The sequence below is a fragment of the Apteryx rowi genome, unplaced genomic scaffold, assembly GCF_003343035.1.
Source record: "Apteryx rowi isolate R43461 unplaced genomic scaffold, aptRow1 scaffold_6, whole genome shotgun sequence".
NCBI lineage: Eukaryota > Metazoa > Chordata > Aves > Apterygiformes > Apterygidae > Apteryx > Apteryx rowi.
Window position 1 is genome coordinate 4657471 of NW_020450871.1, and position 23833 is coordinate 4681303.

At 47.1% G+C, this 23833-nt stretch overlaps 1 protein-coding gene across 1 annotated transcript in view; it reads right to left on the reverse strand.

Moving 5' to 3' along the window:
* Positions 1–1198: 1198 nt before the first annotated feature.
* Positions 1199–23833, reverse strand: part of UNCX (UNC homeobox) — a 66335-nt gene continuing 43700 nt past the window's right edge. Inside the window, exons 5-6 of the mRNA XM_026082975.1 lie at positions 8947–9088; positions 1199–1278 (exon numbers count right to left, since the gene is read on the reverse strand). Coding sequence (XP_025938760.1) covers positions 1199–1278; positions 8947–9088 — 222 coding nt within the window. The remainder of the gene's footprint in view (positions 1279–8946; positions 9089–23833) is intronic.

Here is a 23833-nt window from a genome sequence, read left to right on the forward strand (position 1 = left end):
GGGAATTGTTTAGCAGCGATTCACTGGGTCAGTGTATTAGAACAGACTCAAGTCTATCAGCCAGATGGTGACTTCAGAAAAAAATTGACACACCATTTCAAACTGATTTCACGCAAACCCTCCTGAGGGGAGCCAGTGGGAATCCAGCAATCAGATCTGTTGTGAATAAATATTACAAAATTGTCAATTACAAAAGGGATGTTTAAAATGTTTGACTGATTTAGAAGCCTATTCATTCCTTGCCTTATACTTCGATGACTAATCTTTCAATATCAGTGACTGATTGCTTTTCTTGGCCAGAGAAATCTTTTAATTTTTTTATTGCAAGAAGTTACTGTATTGCCTTTCTGGGCTCTTAGAGTAAGCAGGCATCAGAGATAAAAGCTAAGCCAGGTACAATTTGGAGCATGATGTCTTCTACAGATAGTGGCTTAAAAATGAGCATTGGACTTAATAAGGTAATCAGGTCTGAACACCTTCAAAGCAATACAGGACCGAGACCTCTCATGGGTAAATTTAATCGATGTACATGTAAATGTCTGCCTTTGCAGAAAGAAGTTGGAATATACTTCCAGGCACCAGCTATACATGATCATCAAGTTAGATATTCAGCTGAAAAAGATATTTGCCTTGCATTGCAGTTCACAGTGGCAGCGAATTTTAGTATGCTGCTACCCTTGTGACTGTTGTCGATTCATCATTTGAAGCTCAGCTAAAATATTCTGTCACCTTGCCGGCCCCCAGGCGTGGAAGGCCCTGCCCTTTCCACGGCCGTTCCTCGTTCCCAGCCCCCTGCTCTGGTCTCTTTGTCCGGAAGCGCGCATCCAGACGGGCCCCGGCTCTGCAGGGCTCGCTCCCCTCTCCCTGTCATGGGCGACCTTCTCTCTGCTTGCGACTGCAGCAACCCACAGTTGCCTTTGGCCATCTAAGTACCTCCATAAACCACTGCAGCTCCTCGGTTGTAGATACTCCTGTTTCCAGGTGATCTTTGATTTTACAGACGCTAATGGACGACTGTCGCCTTCTGCCGCGATGGAGCCCAGATCCCAGGTGGGGTCACAGTTTACTCCTTCTCATCTCTGTGAGCTCTGACGTGAGGTGGCTTGTTTTATTGTCCCAATGCTGTATCCCCAGTTATGGCTCTTTCTCTTTAGATCTTCATACAGCAAACATTAAAGCTCACCTCTGAATGAAACTGTTACTCCCGTGTGGCTCTTAGTTGGTCTGCACTGGTCAGTCTTATTGGTCCTTCATTCCCAAGAGGTGGAGATATGGACACTGGAAAGAAAAATGAGACATGAATCAAAGTTATTCCAGGAACAGAATTTCAGAGGTTTTTTTTAACTATGAAAATAAATCGCATAAAGCTTTATTAGTGGGGTGTGAGTATACACAAGCCACAGAGTAATCTATAGTATTCACTTAATACAGCTAAAGTAGTATTATCTAATTGTACCTAGGATGTAGTGAAGACTGTGATTTGTAGACATTCTTATGCTATATATCCATCTTATATTTATGCCCATTTATGAAACACATTCTAGCAGTCCTAACATTTTTTCCATAAATAAATAAATCCTTTTTTTAAAAAAAATCCAGATCCCAGGCCTTGCCTCTCCAGACTATATGTACAAATTCAGCCATCAGCTTGAACCCAAGCCAGGCCTGAAGAGCCTTTCTCAGCAAATATTTGTCCATTTTTTAAAAAGATTTGGTTTGCCTGGGTCGGAGGCTCTCCAGACACAAGAGGCAATGCATGGTATTTGTACTGCCTTTGGTAGGGCCTTGCTTCTCACACCACAGTTGCAGGCAGCTCGGGGCAACTCCAGAGAGGAAGGAGCCATAAAAGCTGATGCCTCGGCACAGGAGGGATGAGAGGCGACCTCGCAGCTGGGTAACACCTGTGAGCGATGTCCATCTCGGCTCTAAATACGAGCTGTCAGTCAGCGCTCGCCGTGCTGCTCCTGGCCAAAGCGCTCCAGCGCAGTCAGGACCAGCCCAGGTCACGTGGGTTCGTGAGAACCCCTTGTCACAGCCCTTCTCGCCTTGGGCGCCCGCAGCCCTTCTGGGGTGGTTGCACCCCCATGCTCATCCCCTTCTGGCCCCCGTGCTGCCTTAACCCGGCAATGGCGTCCCTGACCTGCAGATACCCCCCAGCCCGGGCTCTGCCTCTCCTTGAAATTTTATCTCCCCACCGCTCCAGCGAGCCGTGGGATAATCACACGCCTTGCAATGGCAATGTCATGGTGCTGCAGCAGGAGCAGCCTGGGCAAGCCAAGATGGGCTGCTAATATCTGGCGTTGGAGGCGTCCACTTACCCCTCTCACTGCTCTTTTCACTGCCCCAGTGCCTCCCCCAGAGACCAACCACAGCCAGTTTCTTGGGATCGCTTATACCAGAAAGCAAAAGCACAAATGGTTTGTATGGCTGTAGCCAGGTTTTCCTTGCTGAAGTCTGACGGTCCTCTCCATCCCATTCTGGCCATGAGGTCCCCTTCTGTTAATGTCCTTCCCAGGTGCTTGAGAAACTCTTCGGTGGCACCAGAACTTGCCATCAACCTTTCGCAGGGATCTTTCTTGCCCAGACCTCTCAACAGTTTCTCAAATTCAAGAGCTCCTTTGCACCCCTCAAACTCTCTCCCAAGCCATCACTGCGTCCTGTGTAGGTCCAGTTCAGCAGCACTTCAGATGGAGGCCAACCGGCTAATCTGGGAAACCACCTGCCTGGGGGACCTGTGTAAATAGAGTCCTGGGGACACCAAATTGAGTTGCACGGTGATTATTTCCAGGAGCTTCTTGATCAGCGGTATGAAACGAAAAAGCAAAGGTCATCCTGAACTTTAAACTCAACACCGTGCCCCATCCCCCTGCTGAAGCACTTTCTACCCCACCAGTAAATCTTGCTGAGATTAGGGAGAGCTCATCATTTCCAAAGATCAGGCCCTTGCCAGAGATCAACTTCAGCATCAGAGCCTGGATTTGCCCATAGGAGGGACCCGGACATTTGGTTTTGGAGCTCTCATTCAGCTCAGCCTCCACCTCCAGCCAGCTGTTAGGGGACTGTACCTAGGGGTTGCTGCTGCCGGCGGGGGGTGAGGGCCGATAAGTGGTGCCGTGACTGCTAGCAGTGCCTGGCCCATGGAGATGGGGACTTTGGAGACCTCCCTGGCACAGGTGGCCACAATGACTCAAGGAGTAGGGACCTGGGTCTGCCTGCAGCCTCTAAGGCAAGGAGTTGCAGGATGCAGCAGCACCCGACTCCTGGGCTCCAGGCAGGGTTTCCATGCCAAGAAGCATTGCAGGGCCATAGGAGTCTGTCCTCCTAAATCCCTGCTGTGCTTTTGAAAAGGCCTCTGTCTCCATGACAGGGGAGACCTTCACTGTGTCGGCTCATTTCACGCCAAGAGACACTGTTTGTAGTGAAGAAAAACACCCAAAGAACAAGAAACAAGAAGTCCCTGGGTACAGAAACTCTTCCATGCAAAAGGCTGAGATTTGGGTTGATATTCTGGAGTTTTTTTATTAAAAAATGACTTTAAAATTTCCCTTTGAATCATGGCAATCTGAAACCACTTTTGTCAGCCACTTAAATTGCCTCGCACCCTCCTAGGTTGTCTCTGAGGTTTCACACTCTTGCACTCTCTCTCTCGCTCTCTTTTTTTTTCCCCCCATAATAAGATTTATTACTGGGTTATTCTTCATGGTATATTAGCCCTTAGCCAGAGTCAGTGCTGACAGAAATGTTAGTCATTTGGGCTCTGCTTAACCTGCTAAGAAGAACTGAATTTACAGAATGGGACGAGGCTTTTTATGATTTCATTCCAGAGCCAAATCAGATAAGAATAATTATCCTCTCCTGGGATATTAGACAGCACCTCCCCAGGACCGGCAGCTGACAGCTGTTTTATTGGTTGAGTCACTTGGGTCTGGAATCAAGGATTAATTGTTCGCGTGTCTTGGTGGCTCCAGGAACAACAGTGAAAGGTTCTTTCTGGAGATGTGAGATAATTTATTTTCAATTGTTTTTATACACAAGATTTCAGTGGACAAGATGAATTAAAAATAAAATCATATAAATAACCCCACTCCCACCACCACCTACATCCATTGTTAAACACTGACTTGTGCATTTCAGATCTGGGGCTCTTTAACAGAAAAAAATGCAACTTTGAAGGGAAAATAGGCTTATTCCAAGAGAAGTCAAAGCCCAATGTCACCAACTTCCTTTCTGCCTGTCTCTCCAACCCAGGAAAGGCAACATCCAGTGTTTGCCCCTACCCTTCCTTGGCACCTGCCCTTGGAGGCTTTTATTCAAAATTAATTTACTCCTGCCTATCACCTGCTTGAGATTATTCTAATGATAATGGCCACGATCCAAAGCAAATTAAAAACCAGTGGCGAGGCTCTTCCTGACTGCAGCAGGTTCTGCATCAGGCTTAATGCTGGCTCGGTGCAGCCCCGCTCTTTCCCTGACGGCAGGTCCTGGCCTCCTGTCCTGCGCTGGGGACACACGCTGTGCCTATCTGCCGGGCAGAAGGGGCCCAAGGTGCCGGCAGCGGCGGCCGTTGCCTTGAGCAGCAGGCGGTCAGCAGCACGATGCCTGCGGCCCAGCTTGCCGGTGGTGCTGTGCCAGCGCCTGGGAGCCAGCGAGAGGGCAGGCCAGCATTTTGGCATGTGCTGAGGAGGGTGAGCATCTCTGAGGAGGTCCCTGGGTGACGTGGGTCTGCTTGAGCTTCCTGGGGCAGCTCTCCTAGCCCCTCACAGAGCTCGTCCGGAGGTAGTGGCTTATCCTGTAATTGCTGTGTGCCAACTCAGAGAGCTGTTTTGGGGAAAAAAAGCCAGTTTATGCAGGGGAAAGAAATTTAAAAACACTGTTTCGTACCTCAGTCCCTCTGGCCTCTTTGCATCATGCACAAAGCCAGGGCACTGTCACTTTGGAGGGCCAGAGTTTTAAGTGCACCCTGAGAAGAAAGAAAGAGTCAGGCCAAATCTTGGACTTTGGCTTGAACTTTGTTCAACACACAGGGGCCTTGCAGCCCAGGAGCCAGGCTGGTCTCTTGCAGTGCTGAACCCGGGGGAGCAGCCCCTGAAGCCAGGTTTGAGTCAGTGATGACCAGCCAGAGCCACCGGGTCTGTGGGCAGGTGTAAAATGTGCCTGTTGCAGCCTGGCTTTTCACGCATTAAGAGCTTGAAAACCACACGGACACACAGTGGTTCCAAGTCTCTGTGTTTTACAGACAAGCTAGACTAGGACAAGTCCTGGGCCAACACTCAGGTACTGCTCCAGCCTGGGGGTTGGTGGCTTTTACTCTCCAAGGCAGATGGCCTTTCTCTCCTTTACCATGGCCTGTGTGGTGCACTAAGGACTTTGTGCAGCGGAGATGGGTACAGAGGCATACTGGGCATCTCAAACCCTTGGGGAAAATGTTTTCTTCCCATGTTGAGAAACTGTATTTCTAAATGTGGTTTAAACCTTCTCCTGCTAAGGCAGCTGTGTGGAAAATGCTGGTGTCTCCCACAGGAGATCGGTCTCTTATCAATAGCTTTACACTTGCTGAATGAAGAACAAAAAAGTGGCTTTTTAAAGCCTGCCTCTGTGTCACCATATGTCCTCTGCTGGGGTTGGGTTGCACTATTGCATCTGTGGCCCAGATTACCAGGAATACCTGAAACTGTCTTGAGCGTGGATGTGTTTGGGCCCAAGGATCAGCAAGCAATTTGCAGCAGGCAGTGATGGGATCACTGGGCTAGCAGGGCCGCTTGCTAGTACAGTGCAGGCTTTCTGCAGTTAATCAATAAGTCAGTGTGTGCTGTGCCAGCACGCCAGCACCAACCCCATCCTGCCTCGGGAGACTTTTCATTGTTGTCTTAGCGCGAATTATGGAGGAAAAATATGAATGTGCCTGGGGACAGGAATACTTTAAAACAGACTACAGTGCAGTAAACATGGAGGAGACATCTGAGCACAGATTTCTGCATGAGTCAGGAAAGTGTCTGTATTGCACAGCAGCCCCTAAGACTTTTTGTGTATAGCAGATAAAGGAGCTGAGCTCTTTGTGTGCCCGACAGACAGCTTGGCCAAAATTCAGGCCTGGCACAAAGTGAGTGAAACTCCCACTGAAGCCAGCAAGCATCTTCGCCCACTTCTGCCAGGGCTAACTTTGTCCCTGAGGCTATTACCCGGAGGCTCTCAGGCGGTTCGGGTGCACAGTGCTGATCTGTCAGATGAGGAAGTTATGAGGAAGCAATGGAGTGTCACAAAAGGATTGAAGAGAATTGATACGTGAGCCCTGATAATTATGAGGTTGCCAGTCCGGTGTCATTTCACGGCTGGGCTGGCTCTTTGTGGTGTATGATACCCATCAACGCAAAAATGGAAATGAAGATAAATGGGGCAATGGCAGAAGCAGTTAGATCTATCTTGCAGGCTGATTGCTGAAGCTCTCTGTTGATTGAGAAATGGCACCCTCCATCAGCAATGAGGGGTGAACTCGTGAGTCAGAAAGTGTGACTTACTACAGTCTGCTATGGGATCCACAACGAGTCATTGAGGACTACGGTCACCAGGCTGAACAACTTTAAAAAAGCAGGTTGCCAAATTATACTTTTCCAAGGCAAAGCTGTTGCTCTAATGCAGGTACTTTGCATATTAGGGTCAGCAACACGCACAAGGTTAAAGCAGGACAGTGATGCAGCTGGGCTAGGAGGACCGGAGTTATAAGGGAATGAGGAGGCCAAGGGCGGTGGAAATTTTAAGGCAGGTAAGAAATAATCTGAACCAAGACAGAGGGTTTTAGAAGCTGTCCTGTGCAATGGCAAGTGTAGGAGGAGCAAAGGCTTAACTTCAGCGGAAGAAGTGAAAAATAGAGAGTTTCCACACCACAGAGAGCTAGCTTTCTCTAACACACCTGATCTGATTACTGTTATTCTCTTTCTGCAATGGATGGGACACCGAGGCTCAGCTGGGCTGTATGACTTTCTCAAGGTCACATCAGTTTTTCCTTCACTGTTAGGAAAATGTGGACGGTGAAAAGATGGAAACTTGTGATTCACACTGGTACATGCTGCATCACCTTGAAGCCCTAAAGCCTAAAGCAGTTGCAGATAGGTATCCCTGAAAACTTGGAGAGGCAAAACTTTAGAAGGAGCAAGACATTTCCTGCAGAAAGGAAAACGTAAGAATTACAACTTACCATCAGAAGAAGCTGTGCATTAAAAAAAATAATGCAGGATGCTATGAAAGAATTTACACAGGAGAATTGCTATTGAAACTACACAGTTAGTTACCCATAGCCTGACAGACTCATTTCAGGACTGAAAATGGGGATCCACTTTGGAAGCTCTATCTACAGAGAGGTATTGGAAACCCCAAGGTAGCTGTGGAGGGCCAAGGCGGGGGGAGGATTGTTCTGAGAAAACAAATATTTTTATCTTGATTCCCAGCCCTGAGCAAAGGGGAAAGAAGCTGAACAGATGATGACATGATTTATTTGCCAAAGGTGGTGCCCTCACCATGCATGAAATGTCCAGGAAATAAAGTCTCTCAGACCTCAATTAGCAATGAGATTCCAAAGAAAACGAAGCACTGATTGCTGCCTCCGCTTGAGGAGAACAAGACCTGATTATGGGAGTACTCGAGGGTGTCTCTGTAAACATGAATAAACCCAGGGCAAGGCGTTGGGCTGAAGTTATCTGCCACCCTCCACACCTGCCCCACTTCCTTGGGTTGAGAACATGTGAGAGCGTTAACCTGTGTTCGCTGTGTGGTCTCCATGGCAAGGAAGTCCTTTCAGACTCAGGAGCTGGAGATCTGGGGAATTAACTTATTCATGGAAGCTGCACACCCAGCAAGTGTGCATGGTATTTTACACAGCCACCAAGTTCCCGATGGGGATGCTGCTCTGCATCCATGTCGGCCAGGAAAGAGAAGGGCTCAGGTCAGTCAGAGAAGCACTTCATAAAATACAGCCAGCAGCTAGGAATGCATCACAGCCAAGACCTTGAACCAGACACCTGGGTGTGAAGCTTTAAATATGTTCAGAAGTGAACCTGAACCTGTAGACATGAAATCCTACTGAAGATATTAGAATGATTTACCTCAAGTGAAATCACAGCTTCACCCCACGTCCTGCTCAGGACAAGGGGAGATTTGGACACCTCAGAATTTAGGCCCCTAAACTCAGTGAAGAACGTTTAGGGGTCCCAACTCGTCTGTGCTAAAAGGAGCACTACTGAGATCAGAAAGAGTGTCTGTATTACAAGCCTAGTAAACATTTTATATCTGGAGCCAGTGTCTCTAGATGGTTCCTTCGTGAAGTACGTGTAAGGTGTTGATAAGGGATTTCAAAACTTTGCTATATCAATGCAAGAAATTGGAACTGGACACAGTTTTATTGGAATCTTTGTTTTTACATTTCCAGGTTCAACAGAAAGTTTAAGCATTGAAAGAAAAGCTTTTGAATGAAAAAATAAGCACTGAAACAAGCTTTGAATGGAAAATCTTCTTCAGTTCATCCCAAGGCTGACAATGGGGGTGATGATAGTTTTTCAAATCAGGGATGAGATCTCCCCTGGAAGAAAAAATCCAGGAGCAAGGTCAAAAGTTTAAAGCTTAAGTTTAGGACACTTTTTTTCTCATTATTTTTTAATTTCACACTGCACACAAGAGTTTAACAGTACAGATTTGGGAAACCTCTAAATTTTCCCCTCTAAGAGGTAGTACTGTATGCAGTAGGTGCAGGTGGTGATCCAGGGTTCCGCTCTCTTGCTGCCAGAGCGACACAGTGGGAAGCCAGTGGCCTGAGGATGAAGAGGCCTAATATACCCCTATCTCACTCCATGACTGGAGAGCAGGCTATTTAACCTTTTGTGTTTGCTTCTGCCTACACATAAAGAGTGCAAAGCGAGCATCTGCAGCTGAGGAGCTCTAGGGCTGGCAGGGACTCACCATGGTCCTCATCACCATGACTCTGGATGCCGTCGTGCCCTTGATTTTTCACAGGGGTGATGAGACACTCGTTTGTCTGTACCTCAGTTTCTTCAGCTGTGGCAGAGCCGTGCTGGCTGCCTGTGCGCGAAGAGCGCTCCATCTGCGTGACACAGCGGGAGCTCCGGGGAGGTGAGTGCACTGAAGTAGCAGCAGCACCTTCAGCATTGTCCATCTCTTGCTCGATTTTTGACTTAATTTAGCACAGAGTATCTTGGCACCTATGAAATGGGCTATAGACATGCTAATAAATCAGCCAGCTAACAGGACTCAGTGCCACAGACATGCTGTAACAAAAGCAGGCAGGAGAAATTGGGGGTCTAATTTTTTTTTTTTTTTTAATCAGATGCAAACCTACACTTCTCAAATCCTCTGCTCTTAATGAGGGACACTGCCAGTTTAAGAGGGGGAAAGCGAGGATTTCTGATGCAAAATTCAGGACAGTTGAGAGGAGATGTAATAATTGTCAGTCCAGAGAGCATCCCGGTGCACATGTTCGAAGGATAAGAGTGTCACCAGAGTCTATTGTCTGTCCCCTCTCTGTTAAAGTAGAGATAAGGCTGGGATAAATCTCACTGGGACATTCTGCCCTATGATGTTATTTCATGCCACATCACCTAATAGGTGTATTTTCACACTGCTTGCTACTGCTGTGAGGCTCTGCAGCTCCTAGCCAGGCTGACAATCTCACTATATGGAGAATGGAATAGTGACGGCTAATTGATTTTACAGCAGTACCGAAGGACAGACAATGAAAGTACCATCAATTTAATCCACTATTTAATGGTTCCAATTTAGCCTCTGTAAATGCTCACTAAACTAATTTCTCTGGGTTCAGCAATCTGAAAAGCTATCATATCTCTAATCTCCTTCAATATATTCATCTGGAAAAGGGAATTTAGCCAATTCTGATGTGCGGAGATGATCTGTTAGCACAGTGTAAATGTTTATAACACGGCAATCTAGTTCGTTTATAAGGATATGAAAAGTTTTATTGGGGAGGGCACTGAAGTGGAACCACGGGATAATAGGCAGTTACCCAGCAGTCTCTGGGAGCCAGGGAGCGGGCAGGCATGCAGAAAAATACTAGGATTTACTTTAATCCCAAATTGTAAGCTAAAGTTCTGCCCAGTACATGATGCACCTGGGACTGCTGGAACAAAGGATTCTCTTCCGTCCCCCCATGACCCAGGCTTTCACGCTACACCATGATAGCAACAGTCATTTTGTTTCCACCCAGAGGCTGAAAATTAGTTTAGTTTTAGCACGTATATCTCCTTGCTCAACCAAGTTGCTATAGGAGTGCTCATCTGAGGGCACTTTCTCTCCTGTAAGGTTTTGGGGATTTGGATTTTTTTTTTTTTTTTTTAAAGAAAGATTAGGTTTTTCTAGGTTAGGTTCATTTGCCCCCAAGCCCGGGATTCCAGTGCTGAATGTCCCCCACTGCTGCCAGACTCCCTCTGCTGCTCATCCAGCTCTCAGACAGCCCGTTGGCCCTCCTGATGTCCAGGTGGGCTTTGGTCCTTGACCACAGTAGGAACAAGCCACAGACTCTCTTTAAACAGTAAAATCCACTTGAGAAGAAAGTTAATCTTCAGCGACTCATCTCCATCTCCCCTTCTTTGGAGAAGGGTTTTTCCTATGTCTGGGTCCAAAGCTGAGCCCAGACCCGGCTTTCTATCACACACTGGTTCTTCAAGCAGCTCATCGCCTTTAGAAACCTGATCAGATAATCTAGCTGCTCCTCCTCTTTTTGATCCTTCTTTGGAACAAACTCCAAAGGGGTCAGAGCAGGGACTCTGAGGGTCTGCCTCCCTCCACAGGAAAAGGAGCTGGATTTGCAGTCTCCAAGAGATGATGCTATTCATTTTCAGCCAAGAAGCTCTGAGAAAATGTATCCACTACTAAAAACTGCCACTGATCCATGACTAAATGTACCAAGTTTGACATCTAGGCCCCATGTAAGCATCAGTCCTCCCTCTTTCTTGCCTGTACCACTGAAGTGAGCAGAAACTAGTATGTGCTTGGTTCTGATCCTAGGAAATGGTGGCTGTTTCTAAAGCAGCTGCAGACACTGGGAACATGAGACAGACCATTTCTTACATTCAGAAACTTAAGAAGTCCCATCAGAATTATGCTTGTCAGGGGACATTTGCCTTTGGGGGCAATTCGCAACCTCTGAGTTTTGATGGTAAGATGGAAGAGACAAAGTCTTTCATCCCAGACCATCATAAAAGATAGGGAAGACAGTGCAATAGTCTGTAGGTGTTTTCTCTGTTTCATATATAATGCCTTGTGAGTTTAGAACCAACTTTATTTCTATGCTTTCATCTAATAATAATCTAATTGGCACATGCTGATGTGACACCAGAAGATCTGTCCATATAGACATACACACAGATGCTTGTGTGCATAGATGTGTCGGACTGGTTTCCAGCATGTCAGCAGGGCTCCACTTGCATCCTTGGGTGCCCCCAGCTTGCCACCGCTGTGCCTGGCTTGTAGCTTCCTGGCATTTCGACTGGAGCTGCAAACCCGTACAGGGAGCCCAAGAGCAGGGATGGCATTAACTGCACCAGGCTGTCAAATATCTTTTATGGGAAGAGTAGTTCTGGACTGCAGCGGCTTTGTAGTTTGACCATCTTTTTCCCCTTTAAATTCAAAGACAATTCCACAAATGAGCTTCTGCTTGATTAGTGTTTTAATGAATATATCTGGATATACCACAAGTCCACCAGCCGTGACTCCAGAGCCACAGGCTATGCTATCCAGATGCCGCCTTTGTGCTGTCAGTTCGGGGCGTTAATGTCAGATACGCCAGGGGAGAAAGAAGGGGGATCATCAAGGAATACGCTTTCTGCGAGACTGTGATTTTCTTCCTTGGACCGAACTCTCCAGCTTCAGCCCAGGCACTGGGAACTCCAGATGGGCGATGAAATGCACTGGGCCGTGCTCCCGCCTGCCTGCCTCCCGCGCAGCTCCGCTCCAGGGCAGCTGGGACCGCGGCGCCGGCGTGGAGCATGACCCTTTGCGCAGAGCCACAGCGCTGACTCCAGGCAGGTCCTTTGCGGAGCTGCAGAGCAGATTAATTAGCTACTGTTTGTTGGATACATTGCGGATTTTAGAAGGGCTGCTTGCTCACAAAGTATGACTGTGATTACTTTGGATAGAGAAATCCTAAGTGAGGTACTGCAGTGCATGTTTCCTCCTGCTCCTGGACTGATCCCTGGAAAGTGACACCACACAAGACAGTTTATGGCAGCAGGGAACATTTTTTCCCCAGTAAATTATATTTAACATTCCACAGAACTTTATTGCATTTGGTGTTAGAGTTTATGAAAAAATCTGTATTTAACTTCAAGCCCTGGTAAACATCTTTGCTTATGTTGTTATGTGATTCCTTATTTGAGTATTTCGATTTAATTTCACAGTTCATATACCTTAAAGTTTTGATTTTTTTTCCCCCTCCGCTCTCGTTCAGGGAGAGCTGGCCAGGGGCTTGTCGGTCTGCGGTGTGCTCTGCTCTCCTGCCACGCGGGGCCGGGTGGCAGATCCCAGGGCTGCCCCCTGCCCCCTCACCCAGCGACGGGAGCCTGGGCGTGGGGAGCACCTGGGAGGCCCATGGAGGCCAGGGAAACTCCGTATCGAGGCCCACTGCCATCCTCGCCAGCCCACAGCAAGCCAGTCCCCTGGTATCAGTCATCCCTGGGAATGCCCAGGGATTTCCAAGATGGGAAATACACGGAGCTGCAGGGCATTGGGGACGTTGGGGGCTATCCTGGGGACTGCCTCTGGGTCTGGTGCCAGGAATCCATCCCCAAATCCGCTGAAGTTGAGGGGAGGTTTTCTCCTGCACCAGTGAATCAAGTCAGCAAACGCATTTGCCATAGTTTCAGCCTCTGCAAAGGGCAGAAGGGGAGGCTGAAGAACCAAAAGGATGGCAGAAATAAAGGATGCAGGAACCCTTAAATATGGAGCTCAGTGACAAATCCCATCTGGCTGGCCTCCAGGTACTAAGGCCTTGCCGGTGAGCGTATGGATTATTTTGATAGCACAATATAGCTTAGTACCTTGGGTTTGTGCAACTTGCACTGCTGGCTCCATCTCCCACTCTTTCATCAGGGATGACATATGTTCCCAACCTGGGAATAGCCTGCCCAAATTCTCCTGCAGCTCTGTAGCCAAGAGAAGAGAAGTGCAAAGGTTTGTTCCCCTTGGATTATTAATCATAAAAGTTGAGGATGTTGCCCAGAAGGCAAAAAATTATGATCTTGGATAATTATGAGGACTTCTGGCAGTTCTGGTTTTATTTAAAGGATCTACATCTAAGGCCTAGCTTCCCCATTTATCCATTCTTTCTGTAGGATTATTTCCCTTCTGACCCAAAATGCAGCAACACTTTAGTAGCTAATATGGCTGGGACTGTACATACATTTTCCACTGTAATTTATAGACCTCTATTTTTTCCTCCAGCCTAGGTTTAAATTGTCTGATGGAGGATGTTGGAAAAAAATACTGATTTGGGATTCGAGGGGAGATTTCCTTTTCACACTTAGATTTTTCCCATGATCTTGGCATGGACAGAATCCAATGCAACTTCACTGAATCAGCATTTGTTTTAAGAATGCCTCATGGGGGAAAAGTGACCTTGTAGGCAACCCCATGCATACAGGCCACATAAAAAGGACACAGCACCTTGACGTTTTTGACCAGATGGACTTTTTTTTTTAATCCTGTATCTGAATCCTGTATACTGGTGTCTTCCTATTTACTCCTGCCTTGCTGGCTCACCAAATAATCACCATTGCATTTCAAAGGACTTTCCCACAAACGCGTATGTCATACTGATAAACAACTTTGTTTCCTTTGGATGCTCTAGACTGTAAGTTTTAGTCTTGAATATGAAAATCCTTTCTTGGAACGGCAAAGGTCTCAATAAATCCAGCGAAAGGAAAATATTTTTTATTATTCTTGAGCAAAATCAATACAGACATAACTCTCGGTCAGGAAATGCCCCTCTCCAAAGAAGAGGCGGTTAAACTACATCTAGAAAGGGTAAAATAAATTGTATCTTTGCCTCTCTAAATGAGGAGTCATACTCTACTGCTCATCTTTGTACAAAATTCCCATTGACACCAATTTCACTTATTTATTGATTGTTTTTTTATGTGCTCAATGCCATAGCAACGGGCTGCATTCCATAAATTAAATGCAACATTGCATTAAGTTAAACTTCTCGCAATGGATAACACACACAGCACCCATCCCTGTACTGCTCCCAAACACTGATAAATAAAACAGCAATTATCTAGAATCGAGCAAACGCTTCAATGAATTCTGACAGACAGTCAGTTTGCACGTCTCTGGGTGGATGTGTACACACACCTTCATGACACATGCATGAGCAGAAAATCACACTGACTGTGATACATCATGGTGCAAGGTCCTGATTCCGCAGTCAGCGGGAACATTGCTCTGCTTGGTGCCGGTGTGATCCTGTTTAACTCCAAGATACTCCTCACATGTGTAAAATTAAGCAAATGAGCAAAGAGAGAAGTCCTGGATCATCAGAATAACTACAGCTCGTCTGCATTTATGGGTGTCATTCATTTTAGTGACATCATTGCTCCATGGTAACGAGTATATTTTAGATTAGAGAAATAGATAGCATGAAAAATAGATTAGTTTTATTTAGATAGATTATATCATTATATAAATAGATAGACCACTCTATTTCTACTCATCTTCCACCTCCTGGCTAATAGGACATAGTTTTATTTATACATAGAGACACAGAAAATGTTTCTATGTAAATGTTTCATAACTATATTGTAGCTCTGTGTTTTATTTTAACGGGTCACTCCAATTGTACCAAGCTGAACCAGATAACATGTTTGACCAAAGAGGAAAAGCATTTCAGGTTGTCCAGCTGGACCCAAAGTCGAGAAGGCTCGGGGAACAGATGCCCACCATGTGCCAAATGTGGGCGAGTAATTGCTACAGCCATGTCCTGGAGGGACACCCGGGGAATTTCTTGGGCAGCGTTACTCAGTCAGCTGATGCTGACTAACAGCAGGAGTTGGGAGGAGAAAAGGATAAGGGTTTCTGACAGTCCAAGCTGAGCTGGCACTGAGCAGCCAGGACACACTGCAGTGTCCCCACGGCACAGTCGGAAATGGGGAGAGACCCCAGGGCGCCGATGGAGGGGGTGAATAAATACCTAAGCAAACAACCCAGCACCCAGCCGAACGAGGCTCTTCCTCCCCACTCCCTGCTTGCAGGGTCCCATCGCTGAGGACACCCTGCCCCGGCGGGGCTGCCGCCGGGGGTCCCGGGAGCGGGCACGCGGGAAGCGGCGGTGACGGGAGCGGAGCTCGCACGGCGCCGGCGCCTTCCCGAGCACGGCTCAATTACAGGGCAGACAAGGCAGTGTCACATGTGATTCACAATGTCGATTTCATGCTTGCGGTAACCATTTACGAAAGAGCTGCGGAGGTTTTACATTTGATAAGAAATCAACAGTGTTTGTGTTTGTAAAAGACCGATCACGGAGTGTGACAGCTCCAAGAGATTGCTGCGGAGCATTGACTACACGTCTGTAGTCTGTCATGGACCCATAAGTATTTATTTCAAATGTTGGGTTTTTTTTTTTTTTAACCAGGATGTTTGAAAATAAACTGTCAGTCTCTATTTACAGCTGAACAAGTAGAAAATACGAAGGATTTTAGGTTAAATTGTCAGTTAACAGAATTCAAAATAGAAAAAAATATGTACGGCGCTTGCTGGTTTATTACCCGCTGGAAAGAGTATCGTTTCTAAATTTAGAGATACAGATGTCTCTCTTTCGGGAAACACAGATTGTCTATACAGCATATCTGAGGTGCCTTTATCTTCCTGAACACCCCCCCCCCATACACTTTGCCTACCCCAGCACGCTTGCATGCAATTACTAGAGCAGTAGATGTTTGGGGCCTGAATCCAACCCCAGCTATGGTGGTGCAAATCTAGGCATTTTGATAGAAATGCCCTGGATTTATCAGCAGAGCTGAGATTAGATTCTGGCCCCTCTATTCAAGGTCTGACAAGGTTTTGGAGCTGGGTTACTGGGGCCAGATTCTCGTTTCAGAGACATCTGGGTGTCTTGAGAGCACACCAACACAAAGCTCTTCCTCCACATTTACACCAAAGTAGAAGGAGTCACTTACCTACTTGCTTATTAAACTTGTTCCTGCCTGAATTTCCAAATCTATTCTCCAACAGAAGGAAGCACCAAGGCCAGTTCTTGGAGACTCATCCCCTTCAGAAGATCCCAGGCTGGGATTGCTCTGAAAGCCCCGAGCACGCAAAGCAGACAGCCAGGTTCAGTTCAAATTCTCATGTGAGCTTTCCATGCCTCAGTCCTCCCATTTCTAAACTAAGTATAATTCTGCGGAATTTTAACTGAGCAAGTCAGAGAACTTCCCAGGCCCTTAACAGAAGCAAAAATAGGAATTACTATAGGAATAGGTATTACTATATACTGGGACTCATTCTTTTTATCAGAGAATAAATAAGATTAGGCAGGAGCTTTCCTGACTCTGAATGTTCAGCTCCAGAACGCAATTAGGAGCCAAATTTGAACTAAAACACTCAGATATTGCCTATAACTCAATCCCTGGCTGCATTTCAAGCGTGAGCTTCCTTGAAAGTACAAGAGGACAGGTGCTATCATATACTAACAAGTGCTTTATTTCTTGATGGATGCTCTGGGTAGTGAACAGCATCAGAGAAAGAAGGAGAAGAAAAAGGGAAATATAGCATGAAATGTATATATTTGGTAAGAACTTGGCTGGAATAAATCTGAGCATCTCACAGTTCAGTGAAGCGACATTGGTGAGCCCTGACTGAGGATCTCTCCCTTTTAACATACGTTATGGTCTGCAACCATGTCATGGAGAAAATCACAGACCCAGAAGGAAATAATTCTCTGCCCTATCAGGTCATGGAGGTCTGAGGTGCCACTATGGAAAGGCACTGACTTTGGCTGAAACACTAGTTTTTCCACCCAAAAGGCTGCCTGCAAAGTCTGGCCCAATGTTTCTATTCCAGCTTCATGTCTTCAGTAGAAAGGACAAACGCTGCAGGGCCAGTGGAGCCAGGATGAACTCCCATGACCTGATCCATCCAAGGACTGTGGGATGCAGCACCCTGGGGTCCTGACACAGCCGAGAGCCCCAGTGGTACAGCATCAGGACAGAGCCTTGGGCTTCCCCCCAGCTACTGGTCCTAATAGAGCTCAGCTGAGACAGAATTTGTCATCCTAAAGCTTCAGGGGTCTATGCCTCCCCTTTCTAGGCAGTCTGCAATCCCCTCTTCTCCTCCATAGTTGGGACATTTGTAGTAGAAAGTAAAGGCAAGTTTACTAAGGTTTATCAAAGGCAGGGTTAATGCCGATCCGCTGCTGTGCCTGGTCAAGGAATTATGTATTTATATATATATCTATGACAACATCAATCTAATATGTATATCCCAACACATATGAGACTTACATTTGTTTCCCGCTGGTTCATTGGGAAGTCCCTGCTGGCTGCCATGGTCAGCGTCTTCTCCCAAGTCTAGTACTGACAGTAGGGTTTACAGGGCCTGTACTGAGGAGAGAAAGACAATCTGAATTTGAAAGGACCAAAGTCTCATTTATGATGCAATCAAACCAATAAAAATGCCTTCAGTTTATCTGTTTCAGGATGACTAGTATCCAGTATTTGTACTGCTGAAGGATGGCGGATTCTTCTGCAAGGTGCTGAGAGTCCGCTCTGTGGTGCTGCTCAGCTGCCTTTCAGGCTTGTCAGCTCTTGGGACTCTACTATAAGCACTGTAACGACAGACATTTTTTTTTTTCCCTGAGCGCCAACTCTTGAAATCATATGAATAAGAGAAAAATTTGGATTTCTTCCAAGCAAATTCCTAGTTCATGGTTATGGAGAAAAACCTGAAAACATAAAGCTTACAGGCTAAACAAAAATAAACATATATATTTAGAAAAAAATAAATCATTTCAAATGAATTTCTTAACATCTTGCCCACCTTAGGCCCATGTCATGAGTTTCTGACTCCAGCAGTTGGAGATAAGCAGCCGGCAGTCTTCTGTATGAATTAACAGTCCTCTACATTTCTGCCAGACGCGTTGCTAAGCCACTATTGAGAGTCAGGCAAGCTGCCAGCAGGTGACATAACGCCTCCTGTCTCCAAGCTGCCCTCTGCCCTGCTCGTCTTGGTCAGGATCCCCCCCCCCCAAGCTGAGAAGTTTCATGCATTTCTTGCTGAGGATTACCTGCTTCCAGAGGGACCCTCACCACAGGCACATTCCCAGCCCTTCCTGCAGTAGCCGTGCCCAGGCCCTGCTGAGGACCCGCTCTTTCTTTCATTACTGTAGCACCACTGAAGTCAACAGTGGTCAATGCACCAAGCAGAGAAGAGACATTAACCCGAGTTAACGCACTCGTCCTCGGGCAACATGCTCCCAAGAACCTTCACCTTTTCACGTGCACTTTCAGGTGTGCAGCTTCAGCCTGCAGCCTCCCTTAGATCCATGTGCTCCCCAAAGACCAGCCCGGTGCTGAACTTCTTGTGACCAAGAGAGACGACCACATTTACTGTGACTGTCTTGTCAAAGGCCAGAATTTGAGACTGCCTGTTTGAAAGCAGTGAATTTTCTCCATGTCTATCCCCTGGAGGGGTTGTTTTGTGGGTTTATTGACTAAATAAGGGTATTGATTTGTTAAGAGCTTTTCTTCCTCCTTTCAATGGGAAATATTGCTATCTCTTTCCTCTTCTCTGTACTCTAGCTTAGAAGTTCTTTTAGTGACACCATAAATTTCCATCTCTGCTTTTCTCTGCTGTGTAAACAAGTGTTTGCCTGTCCACAGGGGTTAATTTGGTTATGTTAAGCGCTCTGCAGCTCCCTCTTGGGCTCCCCACTTGCAGACTCTTGCTCCAAGGGAGAGTCACATACTCACTGAGCAGGAACCCTCCCACCACATGCTCCGCATCGCTACATTTCTCCCATCACCCATTGAGAGCTTCATCTCTGCACAAGCAGTTTCCATATCTGGGTGTTGCAATAGCTCTTCTCCTTAAGCATATGTTACATCATCCTTCTTTCTCCAGCACCTGCGCAGAGGCACGTATGTCTCTGTTTTGGGGGTGTCAAGCTGCTAATGAGTGCAGCCTTCTGTACATGGTGGAGGAACTCTGCTCAGGCACTGCTGCCTTTGACAGCAGCTGAACTGAACCTGAATTACCTTCTTCTGCAGTCTAGCATGGCATGTAGCCATCCATGCCTACCCGAAAATACTGCTTCCTGTAACTGAGAGCCAGAACTTCCACTGGGAAAAGAATGACCTTAAAAGAACATTTTTGGGATAATGCATGATAAATGCTGTTAATGATGAATGAAGGTCATATTATCATTCCCACTAGTCTGTTTTATAGGGTGAGACGCTGGTTATTGCTTGCCATTGCCACGCAACACTTGGTGCTGGTGTCCAGAAGTGCAAAAGATTTTTCCCTCCAGAAATTCATGGTGTCTGAAAGGCTTACAGCCTTCCTGGATGAGCTTGGCTTAAACCCAGTGCATCCTTCTTCCCAAGGAGAAAATGCAGGTCTCTGAGGGAAAATGCATGGAAAAGTCAGCGGTTTCTAAGCTTTGCAGAGGTGTGTCCACTTTTACAGGCTCCTTGTGAACCCCTTTTGAGAAGAGGATGGGTTTTGTTTGCCTTTTCTTTTCTTGAAATCAAGCAAAAGTCCCAGCCACAGAAGAAAAAGAGGAAGAAGTGACTTTGTTCACAGTGTACTTTCAACCAGAGTAGGATCATCGGGACCCAGAGTCAGATGAGCTTTCTAAATCACTCTTAAGGACTTCCATGATGATCCTCCATAGGCTAATTCTCCCCTTCTCAAGATTATGCTCCAGCAGTGAAACAAACTATTTTAATCTCCTGGGATGCTGGGAAAGATTACAACAAGTCCCGTTAATCTTTTCCTTGGCTTAACTGTGAGCCATGTCAGGCTTTTGAGGTCTATGCCAGAGCTGGACTGTGAGCCAGAGCAAAACTGCGTGGATGGCAGGTTATATTAGCAACATGTGCTGCAACCAGCTCCACTGGACTAGGTCTGTCCCATTTCCCAATACTCATTCCATGGCTGTGGGGGGTTGTGTGGGGTCCGTGCATGATTTGAACAACGTGTCATGAGGGAGTTCATTTTCGGAGTATTGCAGTACTACAAGAGTCCACAGAATCAGACAGGGAGCAATACAACCCCAACTCCATGCAACACTTCGGAAGTTCATTCTTGTATGCCATATCCCTCAAAAGCCTCCTAAACTGTAAGCGTTATAGATCACAGGGAAGCTGGCTGTGTTGAGGCACCATTGTACAGTCATTGAAGGTCTTATGAAACTGTAGAAAACATATCCCAGAAGGTGCTGTGTCAGCTCCATTATTTATACAGAAGCAGATCTCTGTAGGGAATGGAACCATAGCTAACGCAACACAGAGGCTGCATTACCTCTTGGTCTTTTTTAACATCTTGCCTGTGATCTTTGCTCCACTGAAAGCAGGGAGGGGAGGGACGGCCTTGATCCTGGCAAAGCCAAGGCTTGATCCAGCAATTCTTCTGTGCACAGTCCCTGGGATAATGTCAGCAAAGCACAATGCATCGTCACCATCATCATCGTAACCAGCTTCTACTGAAGCTGCCCCAGAACTGAAGGAGGCCCGCCAAGAAGAGGAGTGAAGGGTCTGGGCTGGGCCCCAGGCTATGTCTCCATAGGAGGCGCTGGGGCTATGCTTTGATGCTCACAGCAGATATGAATGCTACAGCACTGCACACTGCAAAGCACTTATCCTCACATGTTTGCCGTAGCACAGGCTCTACCAGGACTGATTTGGACACAGCCCGAATGCCTTTACATTAGCATTTGAATCAGTCACACAAGGATTTGAATCGTCCGGTTTAGCTGCATAAAACACCAATCATGTAGCCAGCAAACTCCATCCTGCTCTCCTGAGAGAGGACATTACGTCTGATCCTGTGGGTCACAGTGAGAAACAGCTGATAAAAGCAAGCTCAGGAATACTGCCCGTAACAGCAATACAACATCTGCTGTATAAAACCTGCCTCTGGATGCTAGAGCCTGCTGCTGAGCTCACTTACTCCTGACTTACGTTGGTGTGAGAGATGAATCAGGCCCTTGGTGTGCTCTGCGAACATATGTCCCGGCAGCTGCTAGTGAGCTGTGCTAGAACCCAGTTGTGTGAGCAGCAGGTTCTGCTGGGTTTTGTCAAACCCAGAGTGTCACAGAAGGCATTAATAGGCTGTTCGGCGTGTGTTTGAAAGCACCTAGAGGATAACAGAATCACAAGCAATAAACAACATTGGTTTATAAAGAACTAGTCATGCCAGACCAACTTGATAGCTTTTTTTTTTTTTGAGGGGGGGGAGGGGGATCAAATTACAAAATTAGTGGATGAAAGGCCTTACAGAAGATGCAATGCATCAGGACCTCAGCAAAGCATTTGATATTGATCCTCACAAAATGCTACTTGAGAAACTAATCTAAACTGCCTTAGATATGAGCTTTAACGACAACGTGGGTTGCGAGGCATCCCAAGGGCTGTAAACTGAAAGGAAATGCTAAGGGCCAACATATTGATGTAAGGGAGCTGTGTCACAGGGTTGGCACTTGGCTCAGGTTTGCAGAGATATCTGTATTAATGTGGAGAGGTGAGGGAGGGAGATTCAACCATACATTGGCCTGGTTAGGACTTAACTGAGACCTTCAACAGAAATGTGGGCAGAGCCTGTAGGGAGCGGTGCTGTCATTTCAGGAGATACTGCTCTCCTCTTTGGGTTGAAAATGAACTGATCCTCTCCCAGGGGCTGCAAGCTCCTGATTTTCAGATTAAGGCAGGAGATAGAGGTCATGGAGACCACTTTTGCAAGCAGAGAGTTGTTCAGCCTGGCCAGATTCCCAGTGGCAGTAAGTCCCACAACCAACCTCCTTTGGCTTAAGGGCTGTTTTTGTTTTTGTTTTTGTTTTTTAATGCCATTTCTTTTTTTAAAAAATGCTGTTTCATTTTTATGACAAACTCTACTGCTGCTCTTAATGAGGACTGTGGGCAGAGAAAACTTAGAGAAGTTTTGCTTTGAGCATGAAAGGCAGCTGAGGCTGTAGCACCAGTCAGCGCTGACAGAGGTTGCTTGGTTCGCACCTCGCGCGGTTCTGCAGCTGTCACATCTCCCTGCCAGGCGCTGCAGCAAAGTTGACCTTGACGAGACTCGAACCCAGGACCCTGTATCAAGAAGCAAAACACATGTCTGGCACATGAGCTAAAGAAAAAAGCCCCACTTTTGTTGTCACTGGCAGTGGAGCTGACACTTTCTGGAGTCCTAGATCCTCCTGCCACTGAATTGTACAGATTCCTCTGCGTCAGGAGCTCAGGATTTGGTGTCCCAGACGAAGGCACCGGTCTTTCCCACAAGAGTCGGTCTTGCCACTCAGGCTTTTGTACAGGAGCAAGTTGCAAAGAGGGATTTGGCCATCATGGTCCTTTTGCAAGCCTACAGTTCTTGCCCCCTCACCTGATGATCAAGCAAGGGCATAATGCTCCACAGAAAGTCCCACATGGCTAAAAACCCACCTGGGAAGCGAGTGGACGCCTTAGCAATGAGCTTCTTAGCTATGTTCCCTCTTCCTTGGCCTCTGATCAGACTCCAAACTCTCGGTGGCCGCACCATGTCCACCTGCTTTTACCCTAGCCTCTCACATGGGACCAGCCTGGTCTCCTGCATGGGACCTGGCTGCACAAGCCCCATCCGCTCCCAGCAAAGCGAGCGCCAAAACTGCTGCTGACTTCACCAGAAGCAATCCCAGGCGCCAGCAAAGTCATGTCTGATCATGCCAGCCATCTGATTATTTACCATGTGTGTTTTTTAAATTCTTTGATTGCTTCCGCACCTAACAGAGATGTTGATAGGCACGTTGCTAAAAAGCAAGAAAAAAAAAAAAAAGAATCAGTCACATCAAATCAAATAAATAAATTCTCCAGCAGCCTGTTGAAAAAGCATTGGGTCCAGGCCCGTGAACACGCTTAGCAGGTCGAGCGCTCAACCAGCACCCACTTTCGTGCGGCCAGGGCAAGGATGGCCGGAGAAAAGCTGGCATTGCGTGGGGGCTGGCCTGGTGGGCCTGGGACCGCCGGCACCCAGCCAGCGTGGGCAGGGGACCCCTGCCAGCAGGGATCCAGCAGGGATTTCCACCGAGCTCTGAAAACAGGGATGTCCCCGCTGCTGCGACACCAGGGCCCGCAGCCCATGAGGCCGCGTGGGGCCAATGTTCCCTCTCCCTCTGCTGCTCCGGGCCGGCGGACATCATCCGAACACTAGTCCGGCACCGGCGTGAGGCAGGGGTAGCGGCGGGGGCCGAAATCAGGTTTTGCTTCCCGGATAAAACCCCGGGCGGGATTACGGGCTCTTTAAGCCTGTCTGCGGCGGTGGCGGCGGCAGCTCCCCGCGCGCTGACCCAGCCGTGCGCTGTATTAGAATTGTAGAGTAATAAATGAACAGTGGAGGGGTTTGTAATGATGATTAGGGGCTGAAATTGGTTCAGATTTACAGTGTCACTCAGGAGCGGCGGCGGAGGGGGGAAGGCATTCTGCGCGGCCTAATGGATCCATCAACTCGTTTTGGCTGCTCGGTGGGCCGAGCAGGGTCACCAGGCTTTCCGCTGGCAGCACAAAGCACTTCAATTTCGTTAGGAAATGTATCAATTTAACTGACTTGAGCAGCGCGCCGCAAAAAAAAAAAA